We start from the raw sequence: 24,860 nt of genomic DNA on the forward strand, positions 1-24,860 counted from the left end.
AATGTTTGCCAGAGTCGGGCTACATGTTTTTCCCACTACACTTCAATGCCTGGAAGTGTGACTTTGTTCCCACAGCTGATTAGTTTGATGTTATCCCGTCTCCCTAAGACAGAACAGGACAATGGGGCCCCTCGCGTCACAGTGAGCGTTGTTGCACTATTAGTAACTTCCGTCGAGGTAAAGCATAAAGTGAAGTCATTAAAAAATATATAAAAGTATTAACCCCTTACAATAAGTGACTGCCTCATTAAATGTCCAACCAGCATATATCATGCCGCTGTCTACTCATTTGGGCACTCCTTCTCCTCCTCTTCTTCATCCTCCTCCTCCTCCTCCTCCTCCTCCTCATTTGGTCAGGAACGCAGAGCGCACGCTGCTGAACGTAGAAGCCGCTGCAGCGTTCCTCCTCTCACTTTCTGACAAGGTCTCCTCTGACAGGAAATATGTTTTTCACGGACATATTCTGCCATCCTCTCTGGGCTGCCTTGTCCGCACTGCTGGCTCTCGTTGTGCGCTTGCAGCGCAGAGCCATCTGGGACCCGCAAGCCTGCTCCGTGCGGCTCAGGGGGAAGACTGCCATAGTAACAGGGGCCAATACAGGTTGGTTCACTTCTTGTAATGACTCCTAACGCGGGACTTTCTGGCTATATTATCTCTGTGAATCTGGTAACAATGTGCTTTGATATGTTCTGTTTATAATGTGGTGGCGATTTTTAATGTCTGCGTCATCAGACATTCAACAAGTGCTCACCGTGAATTGGGGCATGCCATTAGCATTACATAGGGAAGAGCAGAAGCAAGGCAGTCACTGCCTCCCATGTAATGAATGGCAGGCACCTACTGTTCTACACCCAATAGAATGTCTCTTTATTTATTTTTCTTGCATCACCGTTAATGCGGCTCGTACCGCTGTGTGCACACCCATAAATGTGGTATCAAAAGGTGCGGCTCGATGCCGAGAAGGAAGCTATTATATTTATTGGGGATCGGAGTTACAATGGGCGACGTAAAAAGCAAAAAAACGAGCAAAATTTCAAACTGCCTAAACGCAGAGTGTAACTGACACCAACTGCCGCTTTTTTAGAGTGTGAAAATGATGGAATTTTTGACCCCAAAGTAATTTTGAAATCGCTCTCATGGCTGCAAAAATTGCTCTATTGACATGGAAGTTGGTCATGACATTGATAGGCATGCCTGCTCCCGTAAAATGTTTTCAAAATTTTTCTAGGGCTGATGGCTTTCTGTCAAGGTTCTTCAGAGTGAAATCAAGTGACAGGGTAACCTCAGGCACTCCACCATTCATTTTCATACTTTTCTGAAAAATTTCTGAGCTCAGCGCACACCATTTTTCTCTCATCGCTGCTATTTCTGTGAGTGACCTACAGATAAGAATCGCGGGACTATTGGAGATGACAAATAGCCCTCTCGTACACTTCAAGCTGTTTTTGGATCGGCCCTACGGATGCTGAACAGGAAGCAGTTGTTCGGACTGCTTTTTTCATCAAAACTTACTGGGTGTCTCATAAAGATAGGAATCTTCCTCCACCTTTCTCTCTCACACACGCAGTTGCCTGAGGATTAATCGCTATAGCAACAGAATACAGAGAAAGGCAGAGCTGCTGGTTTGGACTACAAAGACTCTGTAGTTCTAAACATGGCGGAACACTTTATTGCAGAGACCTGAGCAGAAGGTCAGAACTACAACATGGTGGAACACTCAGTTATTACAGAGGTGGGCTGAGCTGGCATTTAGAACTACTTGCTGTTTTGGGCAAGTAGTTTTGGGCATTGTGTAACAGTGGTTTGGATTAACCAAGAAGTAACAGAGGTTTGGATTAACCAAACCACTGTTACACATTGGATTAGTGTGGCCATTTAAAATGAAGCTTACTGAAGGTTTCAAAATAAAAGCTTGTATATTCCTCTCATGTCAGTGCACCGCCATAGGCGGTGCAATAATACTAAGCTTTTTTATATATATTTGAATATTTTTATTGGATTTCAACAAAGTAGATTACTAACCCAAACATTCATATCCACACATCCGTTACAGAACAGAGAAAAAAAAAAAAAAAAGGTTGACTTACTTAACTCCATTCTGGACTGACTGATTGACTGGAAGTCCCTCAATGTGACACAAGAATGGCCGCCACACTTTGTAAAATTTGTCCGCAGAACCCCGCACAACATATCTCTGTTGTTCAACTTTGAGAATTGAAAGCAAGTCCTTAATCCATTGTTTATGGGAAGGAGGTGACTCTTTTTTCCATGATAGAAGTATGAGTCGACGAGCAACCAATGTGGAAAAGGCTACAGCTGAAGCTTGTTGGGTGGACACACAACATGTCTGAGGAACAACCCCAAATATTGCAGAAAGAGGGTTTGGCGGAATATTAATAATCCACGCTTCTGACAGGGTCTTAAAGATAGCTCTCCAGAAGGTCTGCAGTTTTTGGCATTCCCAGAACATATGACCAAGAGTGCCTTTCTCGCTTTTACATCTTGGGCACGCCTCATCCAATCCTGGAAACAACTTTGCGAGTTTACTGTTTGACAAATGAAGTCTGTGAACCACCTTAAATTGTATTAAACCATGTCTGATACATATTGATGAATCATGAATAAGCCTTGTTGCCTGCTGCCACTCCAACTCAGTTATTCTCAATCTCATCTCCAGCTGCCACTGTTCTTTAATTTTGTCTAATGAGGGTGCAGCCGCTGTATGAATTAATGCGTATACCTTCGATGTGGCCCCTCTCTGCTTGGGGTCCACCTCCAGGCACTCGTCAATCCAACTGGAGGCTGGAGTCTGGAGCGTCTGTGAGAAGTGTTTTTTAACAAAACTCCGCAACTGTAGATACCTAAAAAAGTTCGAAGAAGGTAGGCCAAATGATTTCTGCAGCTGTTGAAAGGACACAAGATGCCCGTCTTTGAACAGGTCTCCTACAGTCCTTATCCCTTTATTTGCCCAGGCATGGAAAGCGGAGTCAATTAGAGAAGGAGGAAACAAAGCATTCATTGATATGGGAGCTGCTAGGAGACCTTGTTTTTGTTTGAAATGGATCCTAAGCTGTTCCCAGATCCTAATTACCCCCAGAGTAACTGGGTTAATTGTAATTAGTCGTTTATCTAGTGGCAGTGGTGAGCAAACAACTGAGGCCAACGAACCAGATTTACAAGAGTTTTGTTCCATCAGCAACCAAATGGGCACCGCTTCATTTTCTGCAGGCTTAAACCAGAAACAAAGTTTAGAGACATTAGCAGCCCAATAAAAGTGCATATAATTAGGCAAGGCCAGTCCCCCCTCCTCTCGCCGCCTCTCTAAAAACTCTTTTCTGATACGAGGAATCCTTTTATTCCAAATGTACATTGAGGTTATCTTGTCTAGCTTTTTAAAAAATGATTTAGGAATGAATATTGGAATTGCCTGAAAAAGGAATAACAATTTAGGCATTATAACCATTTTAACTGAATTTATCCTTCCTGCCAAAGACAGAGGGAGAGATGACCAGCGTTCCATATCCTGCTTAAACTGATTGAAGGCAGTAACAAAGTTATGCTTGAATAGATCTTTATAATTTCTGGTTATGTTCACTCCTAAATACGTAAATTTGTCAGGACTCACTGTAAGCGGAAGAGAGTTTAGGGGCATCTTGTTGGCTTTATCATTGACAGGAAAAATAAGGCATTTTGATCTATTAATCAAGTATCCCGATATCCTCCCAAATTCCTCAATGCATTTTATGGCTTTAGGCATGGATTTGCATGGGTCAGCCAGAAAGAGAAGGAGGTCATCGGCATATAATGACACAGTATGGATTTGTCCTGCTCTACTTATTCCCATCACCCCTGGATCGTTCCTGAGTGCAACAGCTAGAGGTTCTATAGCTATATTAAATAGCAGGGGGATAAGGGGCATCCCTGTCTTGTCCCACGAGAAAGAGGAAAATAACCTGACACGATACTATTTGTCTGAACTGCAGCCAGTGGAGATCTATAAATAAGTTCTATCCATGAACGGAAACACGGCCCAAACCCAAAATGTTCAAGAGCCTTCACCAAATAACTATGTTCAATTCTATCAAATGCTTTTTGAGCATCCAATGACATGATGACCTCTGGCACAATATCTCTGCCTGGCAAATACATTATATTGAACAAACGACGAGGATTACTATAAAGTTGTCTGCCCTTCATGAACCCAGTTTGGTCCTGGTGAATAATCTTGTCGAGCACTTTCTCCAATCTGTCTGCCAGAATCCTAGTGAGTATTTTATAGTCACCACAGAGTAGGCTTATAGGACGGTAAGATTCGCATATGAGTGGATCTTTATCTTTTTTGAGCAATACGAATATATTGGCCTGTGTCATTGTAGGTGGAAGAGCCTTCTTTCTAAATGCTTCTGTGTAGACGTTACATAGGTGGGGCAAAAGCTTAGCAGAGAAGCATCTGTAAAACTCAATCGGGAAGCCATCAGGGCCTGGAGACTTTCCCGTTCTCATTTTCCGAATTGCCTGGTCAATTTCTACCAGTTGTATGTCCCCTTCAATAGTGGCCCTGTCTGACTCTTGCAACGTAGGCGACCTCAAATGCTTGAAAAAGTTATGTATCATGTTTGAATCTGAACTGTCCGAAGAGTATAATTTTTTATAAAATGACACAAACTGCATATTGATCTTCTTTTGGTCCATGATTATTTCCCCTCCCTCATCTTTGAGAGCTGAAATGAATCTTGCTGCAGTCTTTTGTTTTAGCTGATGACTTAACATCCTACCTGCTCTTTCACCATGCTCAAAGTGTTGTTGATTCAGATTTAGCTGCATTTCTATCGCTTTTTCATTCATAATGAGATCAAATTCTGCTTGAAGGAGCGCTCTCTCTTCCCAGTGGATGTCTGAAGCTGCGGATGATTGACACTGGTCAATAGTTTTAAGCCTGTCACTAATTTCCGACATGCGTTGGAACTTATTTTTTTTGTCGTTTGCGCTGTAGGATATAATTTGCCCTCTAATGTATGCCTTAAATGTTTCCCACAGTGTTCCATAACTAATGTCCGGAGAGCTGTTGGTCTCAAAAAATACATCTATGTGAGTGTTAATGTAATCCACAAATTTTTGTTCTGTCAATAATCTGGCATTAAACCTCCAGTTTTTTCGAGGTGTTGTGTAGCCAGTGAAATGCATTTTCATTATAACAGGGCTGTGGTCTGAAATGACTATGGCTCCATAATCAACTGAAGCCACCATATGCATGAGTTTAAGGTCCAATAAGAAGTAGTCGATTCTTGAATAGGACTTGTGTGGGGGGGAGAAAAATGAAAACTTTTTCAAGGTTGGATTTTTAACTCTCCAAGGATCAGCTACGCCGTACGTCTGCATGAATGAGTTGATGCAATGAGCTGCTTTGTTGCTCAATTGGCCAGTCCTCTGTATGGGATTTGATCTATCAATAGAAGAGTCCAAAACACAATTAAAGTCCCCGCCTATGATTACATTGTGCGAGTCCAAACATGGGAGAAGCGAAAACATGTTTTTAAAGAATTGCATATCGTCCCAATTTGGAGCATAAATATTAGCAAGAACAACAGGAGTATTGAATAGATTACCTTGTACAATAATGAAGCGACCATCCCTATCTCTGATGACGGAAGTTTCTTCAAAAGAAATATCCCTGTGCATAAGGATGGCTACCCCACGGCCTCTAGCATTAAAGTTAGAGTGATATACCTGGGTGAAACCTCCTTTTTTGAGCCTGTTATGTTCTTTGTTTAACAGATGCGTCTCTTGCAAATATGCTATCTTGGTCTTCAACTTATTTAGATGTATAAATACTTTGTTTCTTTTAATTATATTATTGAGACCCCTCACATTCCAACTGACCCATGCTACTCCTGGTTCAAACCTATTGCAAACACTCATATCTCTTTGAATTAATAAAGTTGTAAAGCCATCTTGTATATTTGTCAAATCCCGGTTCAGCATCACACGCAACAAAAGCAGCCAACCATGTAAAACAGAGAAAATACACTGAATATAATAATGGATGTGTGGAATTAAACAAACCAAAAAACATAATCAAAATCCATAAACTCCATAACTCTTGGAACACATAAACTGACGTACTCATGACCCCCCTCAAACAGATCCAAATTAAAACATTAAATCTCAGGAACGGGTAGGGGGGGAAGGGAGCTCCATGTGAGCTTCCCACAGAATCCCGGTATTTACAGTTTCTACACCCAAAAGTGTATCCGCTTACCATGACAGCCTGGGCCCGACTGGATCCCCATTGATTGAAAAAAAAAGAACAAAACCCTTCAACTGTGTAGCGGTCATGCTCGTCCGGCCAGGACAATACTCATTTCCCCTGAGAGAGCTTTGTGGATATGAACTCTTTTGCTTTTAAAGGGTCTTTGAAGCGATGCTCTTCACCCTCCGGGGTGGTGATCCTGAGCGTAGCCGGAAAAAGAAGGCCATACCGGACACGCTCAAGACCCCGCAGGAGAGACCTGACCTCGTTAAAAGCTGCACGTTGTTTACTGACAGCCATGGTATAATCGGGGAGAACCAAAATCTTGTCGCCGTCCTTGGTGGTAAATTGTTTACCCCCTGCTGCTTTCCTCCAAATAGCCTCCTTCTCGTTGAAGTAGTGGCATTTGATCACGATGGCTCGTGGAGGCGCATTTCCGCCGACTGGTTTACTGCGCAGAGTACGGTGTGCCCGGTCCAGGAGTGGAGTCGAAGCAAGCTGTAACGTCTCCTTCAGAAGTTCAGCCACAAAGCCTGACATAAGCTTCCCATCTTCGCGCCCCTCTCTTACACCCACGATACGCAGGTTGCAACGACGGGATCTGGCCTCCAGGTCCTCGCAGCGAGTTTTCAGGGTTGCTAGCTCTTGTTTCATGGCCGATATATCTACCTCCATAGCATGGATCGAATCCGAGTGGGCCGCAGCAGCAGTCTCAAGTTCCGCAACGCGGCCCATGGTGTCATCTATTTTGGATTCTATCTTTCCCAGTGCACTTTGTAATTCTTGAAGTTTATCCGTGTGTACCTTTGCCGTAGTTGTTAGCGTGGCCATCAGCTCACCGCGCAGTCCACCAATAGCAGTCAGCACTTCATCATGGCCGCTAGCATTAGCTTCCTGAGTTTCGACTTGGGGGTTACGCTGTTTGGGCATTTTGCTGGTGTATGCCTGCCTTTTTGCTCCCTTAAGTAGTAATGATCTTAGTCTAAGGCAAGACCAGCGCTGAAATTGTGTTTTTTTGTGCCAAAATTGAGGGTCCAGTCGGAGCTCAGTTCAACGTGTCCTCACATGGCTCTGCTCAAACCGGAAGTCCCACTAAGCTTTTTTAATGGTTTTTTTCCTTATGATAGTGAACTCATAGTTCATTAACATTAGCACAAACATTAGCATTTCACTAATGCCACAAATTAGCTATTAGCTAATTTTCTTACTTATAAACGATGTTTAGTATACTGAATGGAGTAAGTCAATGACAGACAACATGCAAATGATGCCCCACATGCTACTGATAGTCTTCACGCTAACATTAGCATTTTGGCTAATTTTAGCTCAAGCATTAATTTTAACCTGCTGAATGGTACAGGTACAGCTTAGTCCACATGCTTCTGCCTCTCCACAGATTATTGACTATGATTTAGCTAAACTTAGCATTGATGATTATTTTTAGCATCAGAACGCTTGGTCCAAGCCGATGGGCACACTTTGGCATGCCCCAGTTAAATTTCTTCAGGAATTTTCTAGTTTTGAGTTTATTCCTCACTTCGTAAGCGCATCATTGCCACTTCATTTTTAATTTCCTTGAGGGAGGTCGCAGCACCACATGCTGCTGTCCAGCCTGCCGCTGAGCAAGAAATCTCACTGCATTGACAAAACCCCACTTGGACCCAGCTCATTCCTTAACTTTTACAGAAGCTCTTCCAGCTTCTTCGTTTCCGTTTTCTTCTATCTGAAGGGCTTCAGTGTGACACAAACCTCTTAGTTTTTTTTTCTTCTGGAGTTCAGCCAGTCATGAATGCGTAGAATAGGCACTACTTTATAGATAAACATAAAAAAGTAGAGTACCGAGGTAAATTAACAAATTTTGTTTTTACTGTCAGTGTTACTCCATTATGCATTGACCAACAATTTCAATTATAAAAGCTAACCAGGAGGTTTTGAAGCAAATGTTCCTTTTTTTTAGCAATCTATCTCTTATTAATATTATTATAGGCTTGTAAATTACTTTCCAAGTATGTTTTTCCCTGTAATGGTCAAATCTAACAATAATTAACAGGTGTAAAGATTTTTTGGTTCAGTCAACTGCTCATTCATTGTGTGTTGTCAATCTGGTACACATTTTATTGCATTTTATTTTATTGTATCTTGAAAAGACAACATTGCTCTTCATCTAAACAGCTTGAATAACGTTATAGTGAAAGGTGAACCACTGATGGGTGAACAGATCAACATACAGACATAAAGGTTTCAATTTTCTCTTGGACTTTTATTTTTTGAGAGTAATTCCTAAAATTGGGTTACATGCACAGATGCAGTAGTCTACGCTGTCACTCATTCTAAAATAATTTTGCAGACAAACTTTGGTGTAATTTCACTATTGAAGGTAGAACTGGGGAGACAAAGCACGCTGCAGTAATCTAATCCAGGGGTGTCAAACTCCAGTCCTCAAGAGCCTCTGTCCTGCAGTTTTTAGATGTGCCACAGGTACAAAACGCTGGACTGAAATGGCTTAATTACCTCCTTCTTGTGTAGATCAGTTCCCCAGAGCCTTGCTAATTGCCTAATTATTATATTCAAGTGAGGTGCAGCAGAGTCGCATCTAAAAGTTGCAGGGCAGTGGCCCTCCAGGACTGGAGTTTGACACTTGTGACCTAATCAGAACTTAATCACTGGCAGATGTTTACTGAGAAACAGACAACGTAAGCAGCAATGATAAAGTCAGGCTTCTAAATTTAAAATTCAAGACAGACAATATAACCAAACATTCAATATGCAGGGGCATCATTATTTAAGCTTTTGTACAAGATGGAAAATAGATGGCAGTAGTGTCAATTTAGTTTGCATTGTTTCCTGGTTGTACTCAAACATATTTTCACTTTTAAATTAGTAAGTCAACATATTTCTAGTTTAGAAAGTGTCAATCCACAGAGTCCCACAATGCCAAAGAGGGATTTAGTGTTGTTAGTCATCAAGGTTTTTATTTTATTTTATTTTATTTTAATTTGTACATTAGAACTACATTCTTAGAAAATAGACTTTTAATTTGAAATCACTCTGTAAAAGATATAGTCATAATTTTACAAAGCTTCCTGTTCCCCAATAACAAGTTGTATTTAAAAATAAACATAGTAGAAAGGAGCCAGACTAGTTTTAGTTTATTTTGTTTAGGCTTTTTTGAATATAAATTTTAAGGGGTGAATAACTTCAGAATAGATTTGTGCTTGAGAAATGTCCTGTGTTGAAAGAAGAATTTCTGTTTGGGGTTTTGCTATAGCTTAGCCACAGCAGCGCTAATGCTAATCAAACTTGGAACTAAGCAAAGCTTCCTAATCCAGCTTTAGTTATCAAAGCAAAGGTTTACATGTAACCTCAACATAGATTTTATAAGTTATAACCAGAGGCAAAGATGTCTGGTGGATGTTTAATAAAAATAATCATGCCAGATGGACACAAAAAGCAGAAATAAAACTGTAGTCAGGAACACTAGGAAAAGCATAATGGGGAGAATAAACAGAAGTAAACTGGATTTAACAGGATTAAATTGGGAGGTAATGGGAGGAACCAGCCAGGAGTGAAAGTAGCAGAAGTGTTAAAGTACTGGGAGAGTGAGCGTTGGAACAAATGACCTGGGCTGATTAGCTAACTGATTTATTTGTCGCACAGAGCAGTGAATGAAAATAAACCCCAAAACAACACAAGTTTCTGACAAATTCTTGTTTTTTTAATACTGAAAGACGACACAGATGAGCAAAAAGAGCTTAATCATTAAAAAGAAACTGAATTAAACTTTTACTATAAATGAAGTCAATTTAAAAACATTTTTGGACAATTTAAGTTTTCTATTGAAGTACCTAAACCAAATGTTTGCTCTTTAAACACCGTCTGATCTGTAAGGCTTGAAGGTTTAATAACGAGGCTTGTAGGGACAGCTCCATCGTGTGTTTTTATTATGCTCTTTAGTCCAAATTATTCACAGCTGAGATATAGTTGTTGTCCTGAAACAACAATCTCTATTTTTGTTTGAAAACGGAAATGTTTACAGGGGCATTTAGGTCATGGAGTGCACTTAGGATTCACACATTTGCTAAAAGTTGTTTCAAAAAGTTCTAACTATGGGAAATCCCTGATCTCTGACACAGAAATGCCCTGCTTGGATGCGATTAAGATGGTTTGTCATCACTGAACTGCTGCGGAGAATAACAAGGAAAACTTTGGCTGAAAGGAAGACCTTTAGCTGGATCTGTTTCAACTTAGCAAAATAAACATGACCAGTGTGTTCATTTATCAAACTGGTATTCATTCAAGCCATTACAGATAATTTCCCCATCATAATCTGTTTAATGGAGATGTTTTATGAGTAATTGAAGGCAAATGAAAAGATGAGGTAAACTTTTCTATTCTTGGTAAAATAAGAATAGAAAGGATTTTTTGTGTTGTTTAGTATAGCCAAGCATGTGCTGATATATTTTAGCCTTTACAAGACTGAATCAACATGGCAGTATTGACAAAAACATTGCACAATTTTAGAGTACTTTACTTGAAGGGCATTCCAATCAGAGGCTAGATTAGGCTGTCATGGTTCAAGTGAAGTATTTTTGGAAGCTATCCTTTGTCTGGATGCCTAAACCAGATTTTTATCTTATAGCTAACTAACTAGTGAACTCATATCAAGTTCCATGCATTAAAAAAAAATTATTTACTGCTTATAAACTAAAAATCTCTTTCCTCCAAGCGTCACTCATTTTTTTTAACTGTAGCAGTCACACATGGCAACACCACGTCACTGACGATCTGCAGTATTCCTTTTCTTTTCTTTATGTTCTTTGTATTGTCCAAATTACAAATATATTATGTTGTCCTCTAACCAAATTTACTTAATAAAGATAACATTACATCAGCTCAAGAAAACAGGCTTCATTCATCCACAAAGCATGTGGCTAAAATTTCAGCTGTCTCCCTCTCTGCTGCCTTTGAGCTGCATTGCACACTTCACATAGCTGGCACAGGAATCTTATCCAGCCACTGATCTCGATAAACACTGGGCTGTTTGCCTCTTGGGTAAAGTCCTATAATCAACGAGAGCACGACCGCAGGAAGATTAAAAGAGAAAAATTTGTAGGGGTTTTAAAGGCCAGCCTCACTGTGTTGGCGCAGATTGTATTTAAGATTTGGTGGGGAAATGAACAGGCCGGCGCACATGCCAGTACAGTGCCTCGCAAATTGTATAACTTTGCAACATTTTGTCCAGATAAAACCACAAATTTCAATTGTATTTTAGGAGATGTTATGAGATAGACCAACACAAAGTAGTGCAAAACTGTGAAGTGGAAACAACCAGAAACAGGGTTTCGGATTATTTAAATATCAAAATTGTGCAAAGCATTCCTATTCAGCCCCCCAGACAATACTTTGTTTTATGACTTTACCAGCAAAAATTACTATTTTTGCTAACACTCTGCAAATTAGCCCAAGCTTTTTGAGACTGGATAGAGGAGTGTCTGTGAATATCAGTTTCCAATTGTTGCCTCAGGTACTCAACTGGATTTAGGTGAGGACTATATGTTGAGGTTAATTGTTCTGATGAAACAATTGCATTATGAGTGCAAGCACTCATAATGCAAGCACTCATAACGCCTTTAAGCCAGTGGCACACAAGATACTGTGAAATATTTATTTAGGAATTTTCAGTTTGAATACTTAAAATGCAGAGAAATGTGTGATTATTAGTTTGTGTTGCTACCAATGCAGATGGAAAATCCTGCTGTTTTCAGACTCTCATAGAAAGCACATGAGTTGGGTGGGCTGTCATTGTCCAAAGTCTGAAGGTATCGTCAGCTCCGTCCATATTCCTACCAAGTCTGTCCAGCATCACCGTCCATGCTGGGGGGAAAAAAAAGAATCCTCAAAGCATGACTCTATCTTTAGCTTCAACTCTCTGTTTCCGTTCCAGGTATCTATGACTACATATTTTTGTGACTACATATTTTTGCCTCATCTTGACAGGGACACTCTAGAGATGACGTATACGTATAACTGGGATAGTGTTGGCTAGCTGGAAGACTAGTCTCGTCTAGCCAAAGCACATTCTTTCAAAGTCTTTCTTTCCTTTGCGTGGAATGTAGCAACTTCAACGTGACTTCTTATGTCTTCCCTTTAACCAGTTCTTCACACTCTAGAGGCCGGATGGGTGGAGATCACGGTTAACCGCTGTCCTGTTGGTAGATTATCCAGCACAAGTTGCTGATTTCTGCAGCTCTGCCAGAGTAATCTTGGGCCTCATGTTCTGATGGATGGTCATGTCTTTGTATTTTTTCATTTTATAATGATGGAGGCGAGATGTTCAGAGCTTGGGTTACTGATTTAGCCCAACACTGCTTTCGACTCTACCACAACTTTCTCCCATCTCGTCGTGTTCCTCTGTCTTCATGTTGCTGTTTGCTCACTATTGTTCTGCAACTTGAATGCCCTTCGCAGAAGTACTAAAAATACACTGGAATTAAATTACCGGTACACAAAAGGACTATTTTCTGCTCTAACAATGTGACTATAAAAGTGAAGACAAATCTACAAACAGCGTGTCGTTTTCCTTTCGCTTCACGGTAGATATATTTGCTTGAATGTTATTTCCTTTATAGTATTGAGGTTTTTCTACCTACAACAAACTGAAATATGTTTTTAGAAAGCTGCTTATTTGTTGTTTTTTCATCATCTGACCTTTAGGTGACCGTGACAGGTTAAACATGTCTATGTTCTTCTTCTTTCCTTTACTCGGACAGGCATTGGGAAGTTCATCGCCTTGGACTTTGCACGGCGTGGGGCACGGGTCATCCTGGCATGCCGAAGCGAGTCCCGTGGCACAGCCGCCCTTAATGAAATTAAGCAGACTACAGGAAACGCAGACGTCCACCTGCGCATTGTGGATCTCTCCTCCATGGAGTCGGTCAGAGAGTTTGCAAAGAGGATTCTCGAGGAGGAGAAAGCACTGCACATACTCGTGAACAATGCGGCCGTATCAGGTGACACAAACGTAGAAATGAAAATGCTTGCCACTGCACAAGCAAACCCCGTGTTTACTCCTGACAGGATTCCGCAATCCCAGTCCGGCAGCAGTGGACTTTGTAACATTTGTAAATGTGGACCCAGAACTGACCCTTAGCTAAAGCAAGCTAGACTCTGCTTCACATGAGTTAGGCTTGTCAGTAAAGCAAAGAGTTGAGGACTAACTGGAATATGAACTCCCCCAGACCCCCAAAGAGCCTCCTGCTTGTTAAATACCATCTGTTAGGCATATGAAAGCAAAAAATATGCCGTTCCAAAGGCATGCCAAAAAAAGAGAAAGCCTAACTCTCACTCTTTGGGAATAAATCCAAATCCACTCTGTGACAGTTATTTATTTATGCTTCAACTTGGCACCGCATAGTAACAGATAAATTTTTTTCTGGTTAACAAGTGATGAGAGTGACTAAGGTAGCTCTCTGTGTCGCAACCTTGTGATGAGCGGTAGAGTTTAATGTTTTTCTTTTAGTTTTCACTGAATGACGAGCTGTGAGTGAGGCCCAAGTTTGGAAATGTTTATTGGCAGCTGCAGGAAATTCCATTGAAACTTATATTCGGTGTTTATAGAGGTTTAAAACAGACACACACACACGACGAAATGATTAAGTCAAGCAAAAGGACGGATAAGGCGAGTAATTATTGGCAAAACAACGTTGAGTTAAAAGAAATCCATCAGACAGGATTTTGATGCAGCCATGATTAGGTTATCATGGCAACACTGACTGTATGTATATGTTGTAATGAGAAGGGCAGAGTGATTAAATAAAATGCTGAATTATTCTGAAGTTAGGGTCATACATAGACATAACGTTAGTGTCTTGGGTTGTTTTGGTGTTTTGATTGTCATTGTGTTCCTTGGTTTTTCATTTTGATAACATCAGTCATGTTTCTACTCTTGCGGTTTTGGTTCATTATGTTTGATTATTCCTTGTGTCTAGTTATGTTACTCTTCTTAGGGGGACATTTTCCTATTTCCCCTGTTGTGTCCTCTCCATTACCCCCTGTGCCATTTTTCTCTCTCTCAGTCTCCTCGGCCTGCAGCCTGTTAGCCAATCAGCCTGGTCTATTGTTTAAAGGTTTACACTATCAGTATTTATTCACCTCTCTCTCTTAATTCCTTCTTGCTGGTTCGTCCCATCAGATCCTGTTAAATCTCATTAATAGGATCTGAAGTATTTCCTGTGACTTCTCTTTTCTCCCTACTGGCTTTTGGTTTCTGGTTTTTGTGTTTTGTTTTGCTCTGGCTCCCTGTGCTCCCTTGGATCTTTGAAAGTTTGTCCGTCTTTGTTCTTCAGTAAACATCCTTCATTTACTCGACTCGTCTGTCTTTCTGCATTTGGGTCCTAAATCACAAACAACAACGAGATAAAATATTAAGTTGTAAAAAGCAGTATTTCTAAAATATGTAGCAGTACGTTTCATGACTAATAGTAACAAATATATAAAATATAAACAAACTCAAGTAAAATTTGCTAAAACTGAACTTAAAAAAGCTATTTATGCAGGGATGATGAATATGATGGCTATTTCTTAAAACAGTCTAAAATAATAAATGTATGAGTAAAACTTTGTTTTTCTGCACTTATCTTTACATCTGTTGATGGCAGGTTTGCCCAGACAGATGACCAAAGATGGGTTTGAGGCTTCCTTTGCCACCAACCATTTAGGACCATTTCTGCTCACAAATCTGCTGCTGGGTAAGGCCTGTGTGTTTTCTCTGTAACTGCATCAAATCCAGCGATTTGATCTCTTACGTTACTCGAAACCTCTGCGTCTTCTCTCTCCAGACCTCATAAAGCGCTCCGCTCCGGCGCGTATCGTCACCGTCAGTTCGCTGAACCACAAGAGGGGTAAAGTTGACTTCTCTCACTTTCATGGCGAGAACCTTGTATACAGCATGGATCAAGTCTACAATCACACCAAGCTGCATAACATCATCTGCACCAATGAGCTGGCACGAAAGTTACAGGGCACAGGTAAGGTCAAGTCCAATAAGGTGTTTGATGATCACGTTACCAGCGGTGACGCACCAATCCACTTTTCTCACATACTGTTGCAGTTACCCGAGGTTAAGTATCGGTCAACACTAATCGGATACAGAAAAACAACGCTGAATTGACTTAGAACATTTCTTTTTTTTTAACACACATACATGCACCAGTACAGCACACTCAAATACACCAACAGCTTCACAAGACGTACATGTAAAAAACAACAACAAAAAAAAACTTTAATTTGTTCAGTCTGTGCAGTTAGGAGTAAAACAATAGGTTGACTACCTTAATCAAACGTAAAAATGAAAGCCTTCTTTCAAATGGTTCGGAAAGGGAAATTTGAGATATAATGTAAAATAGTTCAGAGTTAGACTGCATAGATCTGCCCTTGCACTTTGTCACCAATCTGGAACCTTTTTCAATATCGGGACTGATGCAGATATTAGTATCTGATCTGTGCATCTTACTTGCTACTAATTTACTTGAAAATACAGAAAATTCTGGGTTAATACTTTAGCTTGAAATCACAATCTCAGCGTTTCATTTTTACATTTTAAAAATTGACAGCCAAATTGTGGGATTAGCTCAAAAAAGATTTTCCCAATTTCCTTTTCCTGTTGCTCAAAAATTGGCAGAGTTTATGAAGGAGATTAGCCCCCCCACCCCCCACCCCAAAGATGCCCCCCTTCCTCATCTGTGATGAATCCTATGGAGACCTTTTCAGCCCTTCTTAAACAGTAGTGAAGGAAAACAGTGCAGCTCTCTCCGAACAGCATCTGGTAGGGCACGGTTGCTACTAAACAAAAACCGTCAACAAATCAAGAAACTCACTCCAGAAAGCAAAGGCATGCATCTGCGAATGGAAAAGCTTTTCAGTTGTTTATAGTTCTCACTTTAGCAGATACAAATGAAGAACTCGCATTTTGTTATTTAGGCGCATATTTAGTCTGGACACTAATAGTTGATGGTGAAGACGGGGTTCAGCGAGCAAGAAGAGAAGAATGATGGCGTAGTACCAAATGGAGGCCAAAGATAAACAATGATGGAGAAAAATGAAGATTTTAGCCTGTAGTTTTTGTGTGTGTCAGAGCAAAAGTCTTGAATATTGGGGTCATTCCAGGGTGTGCGTACTGCACACTCAGCAGGTCCAATGAATTCTATAGTATTTAGAAGTGGATCATCCCAATACTCAGTTCCTTAATATTTTTGCTCATCTCCTCGTGTGTCATCACAAGCTGAGTGTTTTTCAAACAAACTTCCAGTAGCAGTGCACAGCGTAGGAAGAATGTTTGGGAGGCTGTTCCAGGGAACCGACCGTTTTAAATTAGCTCTACCATTTCTCAAGGAGGGAACATGAAACAGCATATTCAGTCAGAAGTACATATATGACTAACAACAACTGCCATTTCTCTGCAACTTTCTAAATGACATTTAAGTAAACATTCACATGGGTTTGGCTATTTGTTAAGCTTGCATCTTTAATTTTGACCCTGTGAGAATCAAAGGAAATTCACAAGGACTTCGGACTTTTGCAAGCTATTTCAGTTTTGAAAACTTGCATTATTCTCTACATTTGTTAATCCCCGAAAGAAGAATGGTTCGCCTTTAGCAACCAAAAATGAATGTATTCTTGTCAGCTCTTACCTTATAACAAATTTGTAGTGGTCCAAGTCATTTTTTAATGTTTTCTCTTGTGTCCCGACAGGCGTCACAGCCAACTCCGTCCATCCCGGCGTTGTCATGACGGAGGTGATGCGACACTATCCATTCTGGCTCCGTTACCCTTTCAACCTCATCGGCTTTTTCTTTTTTAAGGTAAGAGCGTTGTTTATTGCTTCCATGCACAGTAAAATGTGCAAAAGGTTTTAAAAACATTATAGCGCTGCTTATTGTTAAAGTCTCATCCTATTACATCAGGGTCTCATAATCTGAGACACAAGTCTGGTTTAGTGCATGTGCAAAGTTGGAGTCGATCCAAAATACATGCATGAAATGAAAAGCACGGAGTTCTGTCTTTTGCAATGTGTCCCGTCGTATTAACATCCAGATCCCATCTTAAAAAGGAGCACAAATTCATTTGAGCATATTTTGTTTCTTACAAACATTTTGAAATCGTTGCGAAGATACGATCGACATCTGCCTCAAAACTCGTAAAGCGAAGGTCGCGCATGGGATATCTGGAACGAATCAAGTTCAAGGGCAGCAGTCAGTAATCAGAGAGAGCAAAGCAGAACTTTGACCGGCTGTAAAATTGCGCAATTGATGAATGATGTTTGCACAAAGGAAACTTAGCAGAAAAGTAGAAACAGGCAAGAAGAAAAGTGGAGAACATGAAGAGTGTAAATAAATGGCCCATTTACTCTATGAGGTTATCTGCAGAGCAGCAGAACAGATTTTCTTCAATCAACTCGGCTTCATAAGTCTGTGAGACCCACTGAATAATCCTCCTTCAAAGAACACAGCATGTGTCGTCCTTTACAACTCCTACTGTTGTGAATGACTTTATATAAAGTCATTCACAACTATCCTATCAACTATCCTGTTTCCTATCTCTGACCAAGGGGTCAGGATAGGAAACAGTGAAGAAAAAAATTTGATTTCTTTCACTTTGTTTTTATTTATTTTTTTACAATTTAGATGCAAAATTAAGACTTTTTTTTTTCCTTTTAAAATTCGCAAGTGAAATATCTCATTTACTCTGTTTTGTAGTTCTTTCAGTTTCTTAAAAAAACAGTTACAGCTACAAACTTCAAAGAGCATGTGCTTTTTTATAAAAATAAGTAAATAAATCTGACATTTTTATTCCCTGCATTTTACTCTGATGTTTTTGTTTTACACATCTCACCCGTTTTATTTTTCAGCTTTAAAACTTTCACATCTTTTTCTCTCGCCTCACAATTTCACACTACCTTCTGGTAGCCCGCAGCGTAAACCCCAATGCTTGGATAATTTAGCGGCAGACGAGAATCTGCACCTGGTATTAAATTTTTTCCAGATGGACATGAACTGGATGACTCAAGGAGAAAGTGTGCAAAAAAAAAGAACACCTAATCCCAGTAGCTTCAGTGGTGTCTAACAACCAAAACACACAACACAGATTTTCTAAGAAACGGCTGTAAAAGAAGGAAGTTTAGTCATCTTTTTTTAAAGAAATCTCATAATACGAGCTGCAGCATGGATGCTAAGCAAGCTGGGTTGGAAATAAACATCTTAGCTTTCAAGTGTTTCTGTATTTCTTTACTGTGTTCAAGGTTTTCTTCTAAATTATGAGGCACTAACAGAAGACTTGCAACATTGTCTACTCCCTCTTAGCATTTCTGCTCATCGTATTTTTTTCTCTAACCCATATTGTAAATCTAATTTTGAAATGTAGATAGATCCTTAGTTTTCTTTTTTTTTCTTCTTTTTTTTTGGTTCTACTTTCTGTTTTATGAGTTATGCATGCTAGTGTAGCAATGATTATGTGGTGGTTAGTGAGGGTTAGATCAAATGGAGCAGAAAACAGAAATTGGCTTGTGGCAAAATAACTTGAAGTTGTCCTCTTCTGTTGTGGCCTTCGCATCTTAAAGGAAGAGTTTTGACTCTTGTTTACAAAAATGCTCCAGTCGCACCACAGTGGTTGGCAACTGGCTCGTTGCTGTCTTTTTGAACAAGTCTATTGTAAATTAGCGAATCAGTTCAGCGTTTCCTGCTTGGTGACGTAACTTCGGCTTCAGATGTTTTCACTTTGAGTGCTTTGATTCACTCATCTTTGCAGATGGGGGAAATTTTTTAATTTCTTGCATATCGCATGTGATTCTCGTATAAGTCCTCATCAACTATAAATCCTGAAAAAACATCAGAAAATTTGCAAAAAGCTGCTCTGCGATTAGAAGAAATGCTTCCTTGCTAAAATGCTATTAAAGGTTCTACATTTTATTGGGAAGGGTGTACATCATTTTTGACATGCTACCTTTTAATAAAATGCGCTAAAGATTATTTTTACTTTAAGAAGTGTCTGTATCAATTTCAATTGAAAATAAACTTGGCTGAATGAAAATAATTTTACATCTAAACCTGACAGGGGTATGCGTGATTTCGGACCCAACGCTAAGTATGGAAGAAATGGATCAATACAAATCTAAGATATAAATTTTATTACTGAAGAATAAATGCTATTATCACAATTATTTCATAACAAAGATGTAAGAAATGTTTAACATCTTTAGGCAGCAGATCTATAATTGTGATTCTTTTCTCTTTTTTTCCCCCCCCAATAACTTTTACACACAGCAAATCTTTTCACTGTCTCTATTGTTGTGATTTTGCTCTGGAAAGGAAAGACTTTGTTTCTTTTTGTTTTGTTTGTGGGTTTTTTAGCTACAGCTAAAAAAAGATAGTTTAGTCTTGGGTTTAAAAATGCAAATTACATGTAGTAAAAGCAGTGGTCTTGAATAAAGTAATTCTTTTGTGGATCTGGAGGTACTTTAGGGCTCTGAGCGAAGCTGCAAAAGGAAATTGCCTTTTTTCCCCCTCAACTCTAAAGGTTCATGGTTGGAACTATTCAAAGTCATCCGGGTTGACAAAAAGTCTACTACTGTTTGAAGAGAAGTTAGCACAGTGCCGCCACCTTCGTATTTTACTGCGGGTGTGGTATTCTTTCAGTGACCTGCAGGTAGTAAATGGTTTAAGTTTTGTTTCCTCCAAGCCTTTCACAAGTTTTTGATTTCTATACATTAGTTTGTTTTGCCCAGACAGATCAGTCTCAGACAGGTTCTTAGCTTCAGGTTTACAGCAATCTGTGTAATGTTCCTGCTGCCTCTTATTTTCTTCAATTACCTGTAAATGCCTTTTCACGTTGCGTAATATCCCTTAAAACCTTGCAGGTGGTAAATTTCAGGAAAATTTATCCAGAACAGCTTAACTTTAGTTTGGGTTCATCGGATTTTCGATGGAAACTCAAGAAGACTGAAAGCTGAAACCGAATGTATCCCAACAAAGTATTAGTGCAATAATCCCACACACTTCTTCCACCAAGTTATCATGTTCCTTTCTTAGTTTTTCTATCTTACAAAAAAAAGGTGTTTTTAGGGGTTTCAAAAGCTTGGAGAGCTACACATTTTTAAGGCAGTTTTTACAATGCTGAGAAATCACTGTTATCTGGGAACACAGCCAAAGCAAAACAAGAGACCATCCTATTTATCTCTTCAGCAAGCTGCTCTTTGGTCTATCTATTTGCAACATGGCGGAGATATAACCAAACGTCCTATGCGGGCTGCATATTCACACCTGTCGCTTGTCAGAAATCTACCTGCAGAAGCGGGTTTGTTTGCTGCACATGGACACTAACTCTCTGCCGTCATTGTCTCCCTCCACAGTCACCAGAAGAGGGCGCTGTCAGCCCGATCTACTGCGCCGTGTCCGAGGAGCTGGAAGGGGTGACTGGGAAGTACTTTGACAGCGACTGCTCCCTGGTTCTTCCTGCCCCTTTAGCTCGGGACGCCGCGCTTGCCGTGAAGGACTTTGAGTTCTGCGAGAAGCTGACCTCAAAGCTCTAAAAGCAGCTGCCCGACAAGGACTGAGAACCAGACAAACAAAAAGCGAGATAAAGTGGGTCAGCTGAAACTTTTTCGAACAGTTTATGCACTATTTCCTGCCAAATGAACCTCGATGATTGTGTTATTAATACGTTAAATGGCTCAAGTTTTGCCATGAGGTTACCTTCTTGTGCCTTGAAACCTTTGGCACATTTTTGCAACACGTCTCTCAAGAATTACTCCAGAACCTCCAACGCATGATACAATCACTTCTCTTTATTGCTTGATTCATTTAGACACAACGGAACATTTATAGCATTCAGTGCTTTTCTGAACAATTTACACGACTTTCCTCCCTCCGGCGCCCGTGGCCTCGCTATTTGTCTGCAGAGACACAGATTTAAAAGAGAGAAAGGTGGTCACATAACACTTATATAATCAAGGAAAAACAAGATGGCGCCAGTTACCTTTCTGACTCTGCTCCACTATTTCATGGATGATCTCTTCGAGCACCGGAGCCACGTGATCCACCTGTCTGGGTAAAAGACGAACAGCTACCTCCAATGTCTTGTCCTGGAAACGACGCACAAAATAAAATGAAATAAATAAATAAAAAAACGTTAGAAAATAACTGATGTTTGTCACCCGGACGTTGAGGACGGCGCGGGCCGCGTGCTCACAGGATTTCCGTCGTGCTCCTGCTGGACGGTGACCTCTTCGAACTGGCCGTTCTCTGTGCGAGGCTCCATGTCTTTCTTACTGTTCTGCTGCTGACGCACAAGTGCACCAAAAAAAAAAATTTAAAAATTGAGGGTTAAAAGTGGTGTTGGGATAAAAAGCGATAAATCTTAATTTGTTTTATGACTAAAGATAATTTGTTAACTAAAGATACACTTTGTTTCTTTAGTTAACCAAACGGTAAAAAAAAAATGTGGCCCAGTGGTGTTAGATTTTTTTGGATGCTGTCCCATTTCGTGCCTTTGCAGTTATGATTGTGTGACACCCAACTTTCTCCGGTATGAAAAGGAACCATCCACCACTGAAAGATCGACCGCCTATCAAATTATACCCACTGGGGGGGATTGATACCTGCTTTGACAACCAGTTATTCAATTTTTTTTCATCTGTTTGCTGGACTGTATTTTATCTAGAACCAAAGTAAATGGAAATGGATTCTAATATATTTTAAATGAACAAATACAAGAAAATAAACTGATATGCAAGTCATGGTTTAAATACATGAGTTGGGTCTTAAGTTATGGAATGAGATTGTAATTTGGCCTGGATTAAATCAGCATTTCAGGTGTCATGTACTTTTTATATTTTGTTTCTAAATGGATCAGGGTTTTAAAGCTACCAACTGACTCCACTCTGAGACATGGTGGTGGCAGCATCATCCTGTGGGGATGCTTTTCTTTCAGCGTGAACAGATATGCTTGTTAGAATTGATAAGAAGATGGATGAAGCAAAATCGCAAAGCAGTCAGTTTTTTATTTTTCATAAATAACTATTAGAGGTTGAAGTAGATATCTTGACTGAGGCAGAGGTTCACCTTCAAGGCTGACAAAGTATCTTCATGTGTTATAATAGCCTAGTCAAAGTTCAGAGCATGGACATGCTCAGATAGACACCAAGAGGTGCTAGAGCACCTGAATTTTTTTTCTCTAGACAAAAAAAAACTGCCCTTCTGAATTATTGTTGTTTTGGTTTCTGCAGTGTATACAGAAACAAAAAAAATGTTTTTATAATGTTTTTCATCAACAGTTCTCAGGGTTTGTAGTTAATCTTCATTCTCTGAGAATGATATCTGCCATTTCTCACACACTGACTATATGCAGAAGTGTATATATATATATATATATATATATATATATATATATATATATATATATATATATATATATATATATATAAATTTTGCACTACTAAGACAATTAGTGGTTCCATGTCCATGGTCCTCACAAGGTGCCCTTCTTTTCCACTTGAGTACCTGCTCTCCCAAAATGTCTGGGAGGTACAACTGGTTCAGAACTAAATCCATTCGAGAAGTGATAGCTACACACACATAAACACAGATTCAGATACTCTCTATGTTAGAGTGTGGTTGAATACATCTTGTATTAACTCTGTGTACTATTCAGTGATCTATTTGTTATTGTACACATGTTGTCTGTTGTTATGGTTTCTCAGTTCGGTTCTGCTTTTTTCTCTCTGCGGGTGTAGAAACGGGCTTCTAGGGTGTACTCTGGTATTCTCTCTGTCCTTTCTCTCCACTATTCTTGCCTCTTTTTAACCTTTTCTGTCATCATTCTCCCTTTATATTTCATCTCCCCGTTCATTACATTTGGAATAAACCAAAAGTAATGTTTAAGAAAGTTTTTTCCTGTCACTTTTACTTTATGAACTACTTCGTATTTGTTTGTCGTGTCTGTCATTTCTTTCTCTAGATTTACAAAAAGACTCAATAAGAGTAGATTAGTTGACAAAAGATACCAGATAACATATAAACAGTAAGGAACAAGTGGTGTGTGGAAAAAGAAATCGTGTTATATTAATCATCTAAAATAAATTTCTGTTTCACACCTAAATTTACCCATTTCCAGAAGATTTTGTCAGAAATTGAGCTTTCACTGAAAGGTGAAATAATTCCAAAATATAAACTTTCAACTCGAGAAATACTAAGGAGGAGTAACGTTCTGTAGCCAGTCTAACCCTAGCTGAGTACCTTCATCTGCAATAGCTCCTTGGGGCTGAAGAAGGTGATGTGTCCTTCCGTCCTCTCTACCACTAGAGCCAGCAGGCACACCAGCACCACGCAACCCGCCACTGCTGCACGCATGCTCATCCTTCGCTCGCCTGCACACATGTACACGCGCACACCTTTACGCCGCACATCAATTCGCTCAGTGGTGCACAGTGCATCGACAGGGACTGACACAAGAGCCAGAGCGAGCGGCGGGTGGCCCTGGGGGGACCAGCCAAGCTGCAAGCAGAACTTGGTGAATGCTTGAGAGAATGATGTGGCAGTGAAAGCAGGTCAACAATCGACAAGGAAAACTAAAGCTGATAAAAGCAGAGAGAAGGACGCAAGTAGATCCCCGGCTTATGTAAGGGAAACGTTGGCCGACGGATAAAGGAGATAAAAGGCAGGGAGAACGGACAGAGATGAGAAGGCTTTCTGTGGGGGGCAGAACAACAAATGGCTCAGCAGATAAGATGGACAAGGAGCTGAAAGGAGTAAGGGATACTTGCAACAGCGACCGAGATATCCGCACTGAACATGAGCGGACGAGAAAGGGCCAAAGAGCAAAAGAGCCAGGAGTCACAAGAAAGGAGCGTGAGAAGGAAGCCCTTAGAGAGAGAGGGAAGCGGAGGAAGCCATAAGTTACTCACGTGCTGTGTGTCAGCCTCGGTCAGTTGTTTGGGGAAGAGTTGGTTCAGATGAGCAGGGCTCCACGGGTCTGAGCCTCAGCCTGTCCCGGTCAGCCTTTATACCGAGACTTCTCCAGATCCCAAAAAGCTTTGTTGCTGTCCTCCCTCACATCCGCTCCTCAACGGGCTCCTTCAAGGACTCTTCTCCTGGCTCCTGGAAACACAGACGTTTCTTGGGAATCTGGCTTTTTGTTTTATTAGGGTAATAACTTCACCAGGTTGCTTGTCAGAATGACAAATCAGCACACAGATAATGTCAGCAGGGGTCAAGATTAGCTTACATCCCTCTCCGCTGTGCATTATTTCACTTAAAACATACAAACAAATTCAAGATTTCTCAAATTAATTTATCACTGCTTGTCAACATCAATGAACCAACTCAGAATGTGTCTTGAAGACATACTAATGTGTCTTACTGTTTCTTTTGGGTCAAATAGCTGAAAGAAATAGAAAGGCAGGGAACAATCTGTCCAAGGAGGCCAGTCATAAATTATTTTTTTGAAGTTATTATCAGACACAGAGTGGCATTTATAACCCGCCTGCAACAGGTGCTTGCGCACATACAGGCCCCTGCATATCCGTTGCTGGGGAGTTTCAGGACTGTGAAGATCTTTATTG

The 24,860-nt window shown here is 40.2% G+C and overlaps 2 protein-coding genes across 3 annotated transcripts; one reads left to right on the top strand and one right to left on the bottom strand.

Moving 5' to 3' along the window:
• Positions 1–304: 304 nt before the first annotated feature.
• Positions 305–22,037, top strand: LOC103465003 (retinol dehydrogenase 11). Its single transcript, XM_008409481.3, has 6 exons — positions 305–600; positions 13,021–13,260; positions 14,908–14,997; positions 15,088–15,276; positions 17,000–17,109; positions 20,652–22,037. Exons 1-6 carry the CDS (start codon positions 444–446, stop codon positions 20,829–20,831), a joined length of 966 nt encoding a protein of 321 aa, XP_008407703.1. The 5' UTR covers positions 305–443; the 3' UTR covers positions 20,832–22,037.
• mlnl (motilin-like) lies at positions 21,067–24,477 on the bottom strand. Of its 2 annotated transcripts, XM_081607320.1 has the most exons (5): positions 24,204–24,477; positions 23,536–23,666; positions 21,491–21,577; positions 21,278–21,383; positions 21,067–21,194 (listed from the first exon to the last, which is right to left on the bottom strand). In XM_081607320.1, the coding sequence occupies exons 2-5, from the start codon at positions 23,653–23,655 to the stop codon at positions 21,187–21,189; spliced, it is 321 nt and encodes a 106-aa protein (XP_081463446.1). In that variant the 5' UTR covers positions 23,656–23,666; positions 24,204–24,477; the 3' UTR covers positions 21,067–21,186. The 2 variants fall into 2 exon arrangements, with proteins under 2 accessions (XP_081463446.1, XP_081463445.1); XM_081607319.1 differs by having other exon boundaries at positions 21,067–21,383; positions 24,204–24,473.
• Positions 24,478–24,860: the final 383 nt, after the last annotated feature.

The sequence above is a fragment of the Poecilia reticulata genome, chromosome 5 (assembly GCF_904066995.2).
Source record: "Poecilia reticulata chromosome 5, P_reticulata-male-v2, whole genome shotgun sequence".
Classification (NCBI taxonomy): Eukaryota; Metazoa; Chordata; class Actinopteri; order Cyprinodontiformes; family Poeciliidae; genus Poecilia; species Poecilia reticulata.

Excerpts from the sequence above, each read along its gene's own strand:
- LOC103465003 (XM_008409481.3), top strand. The coding sequence starts at position 444 with ATGTTTTTCACGGACATATTCTGCCATCCTCTCTGGGCTGCCTTGTCC. Across the intron at positions 14,998-15,087 it reads GCTCACAAATCTGCTGCTGG|ACCTCATAAAGCGCTCCGCT; the intron begins GTAAGGCCTGTG and ends TTCTCTCTCCAG. Across the intron at positions 15,277-16,999 it reads ACGAAAGTTACAGGGCACAG|GCGTCACAGCCAACTCCGTC; the intron begins GTAAGGTCAAGT and ends GTGTCCCGACAG.
- mlnl (XM_081607319.1), bottom strand. The coding sequence starts at position 23,655 with ATGAGCATGCGTGCAGCAGTGGCGGGTTGCGTGGTGCTGGTGTGCCTG. Across the intron at positions 21,578-23,535 it reads AGGAGCTATTGCAGATGAAG|CAGAACAGTAAGAAAGACAT; the intron begins GTACTCAGCTAG and ends GTGCGTCAGCAG. Across the intron at positions 21,384-21,490 it reads AGGAGCACGACGGAAATCCT|GACAAGACATTGGAGGTAGC; the intron begins GTGAGCACGCGG and ends CGTCGTTTCCAG.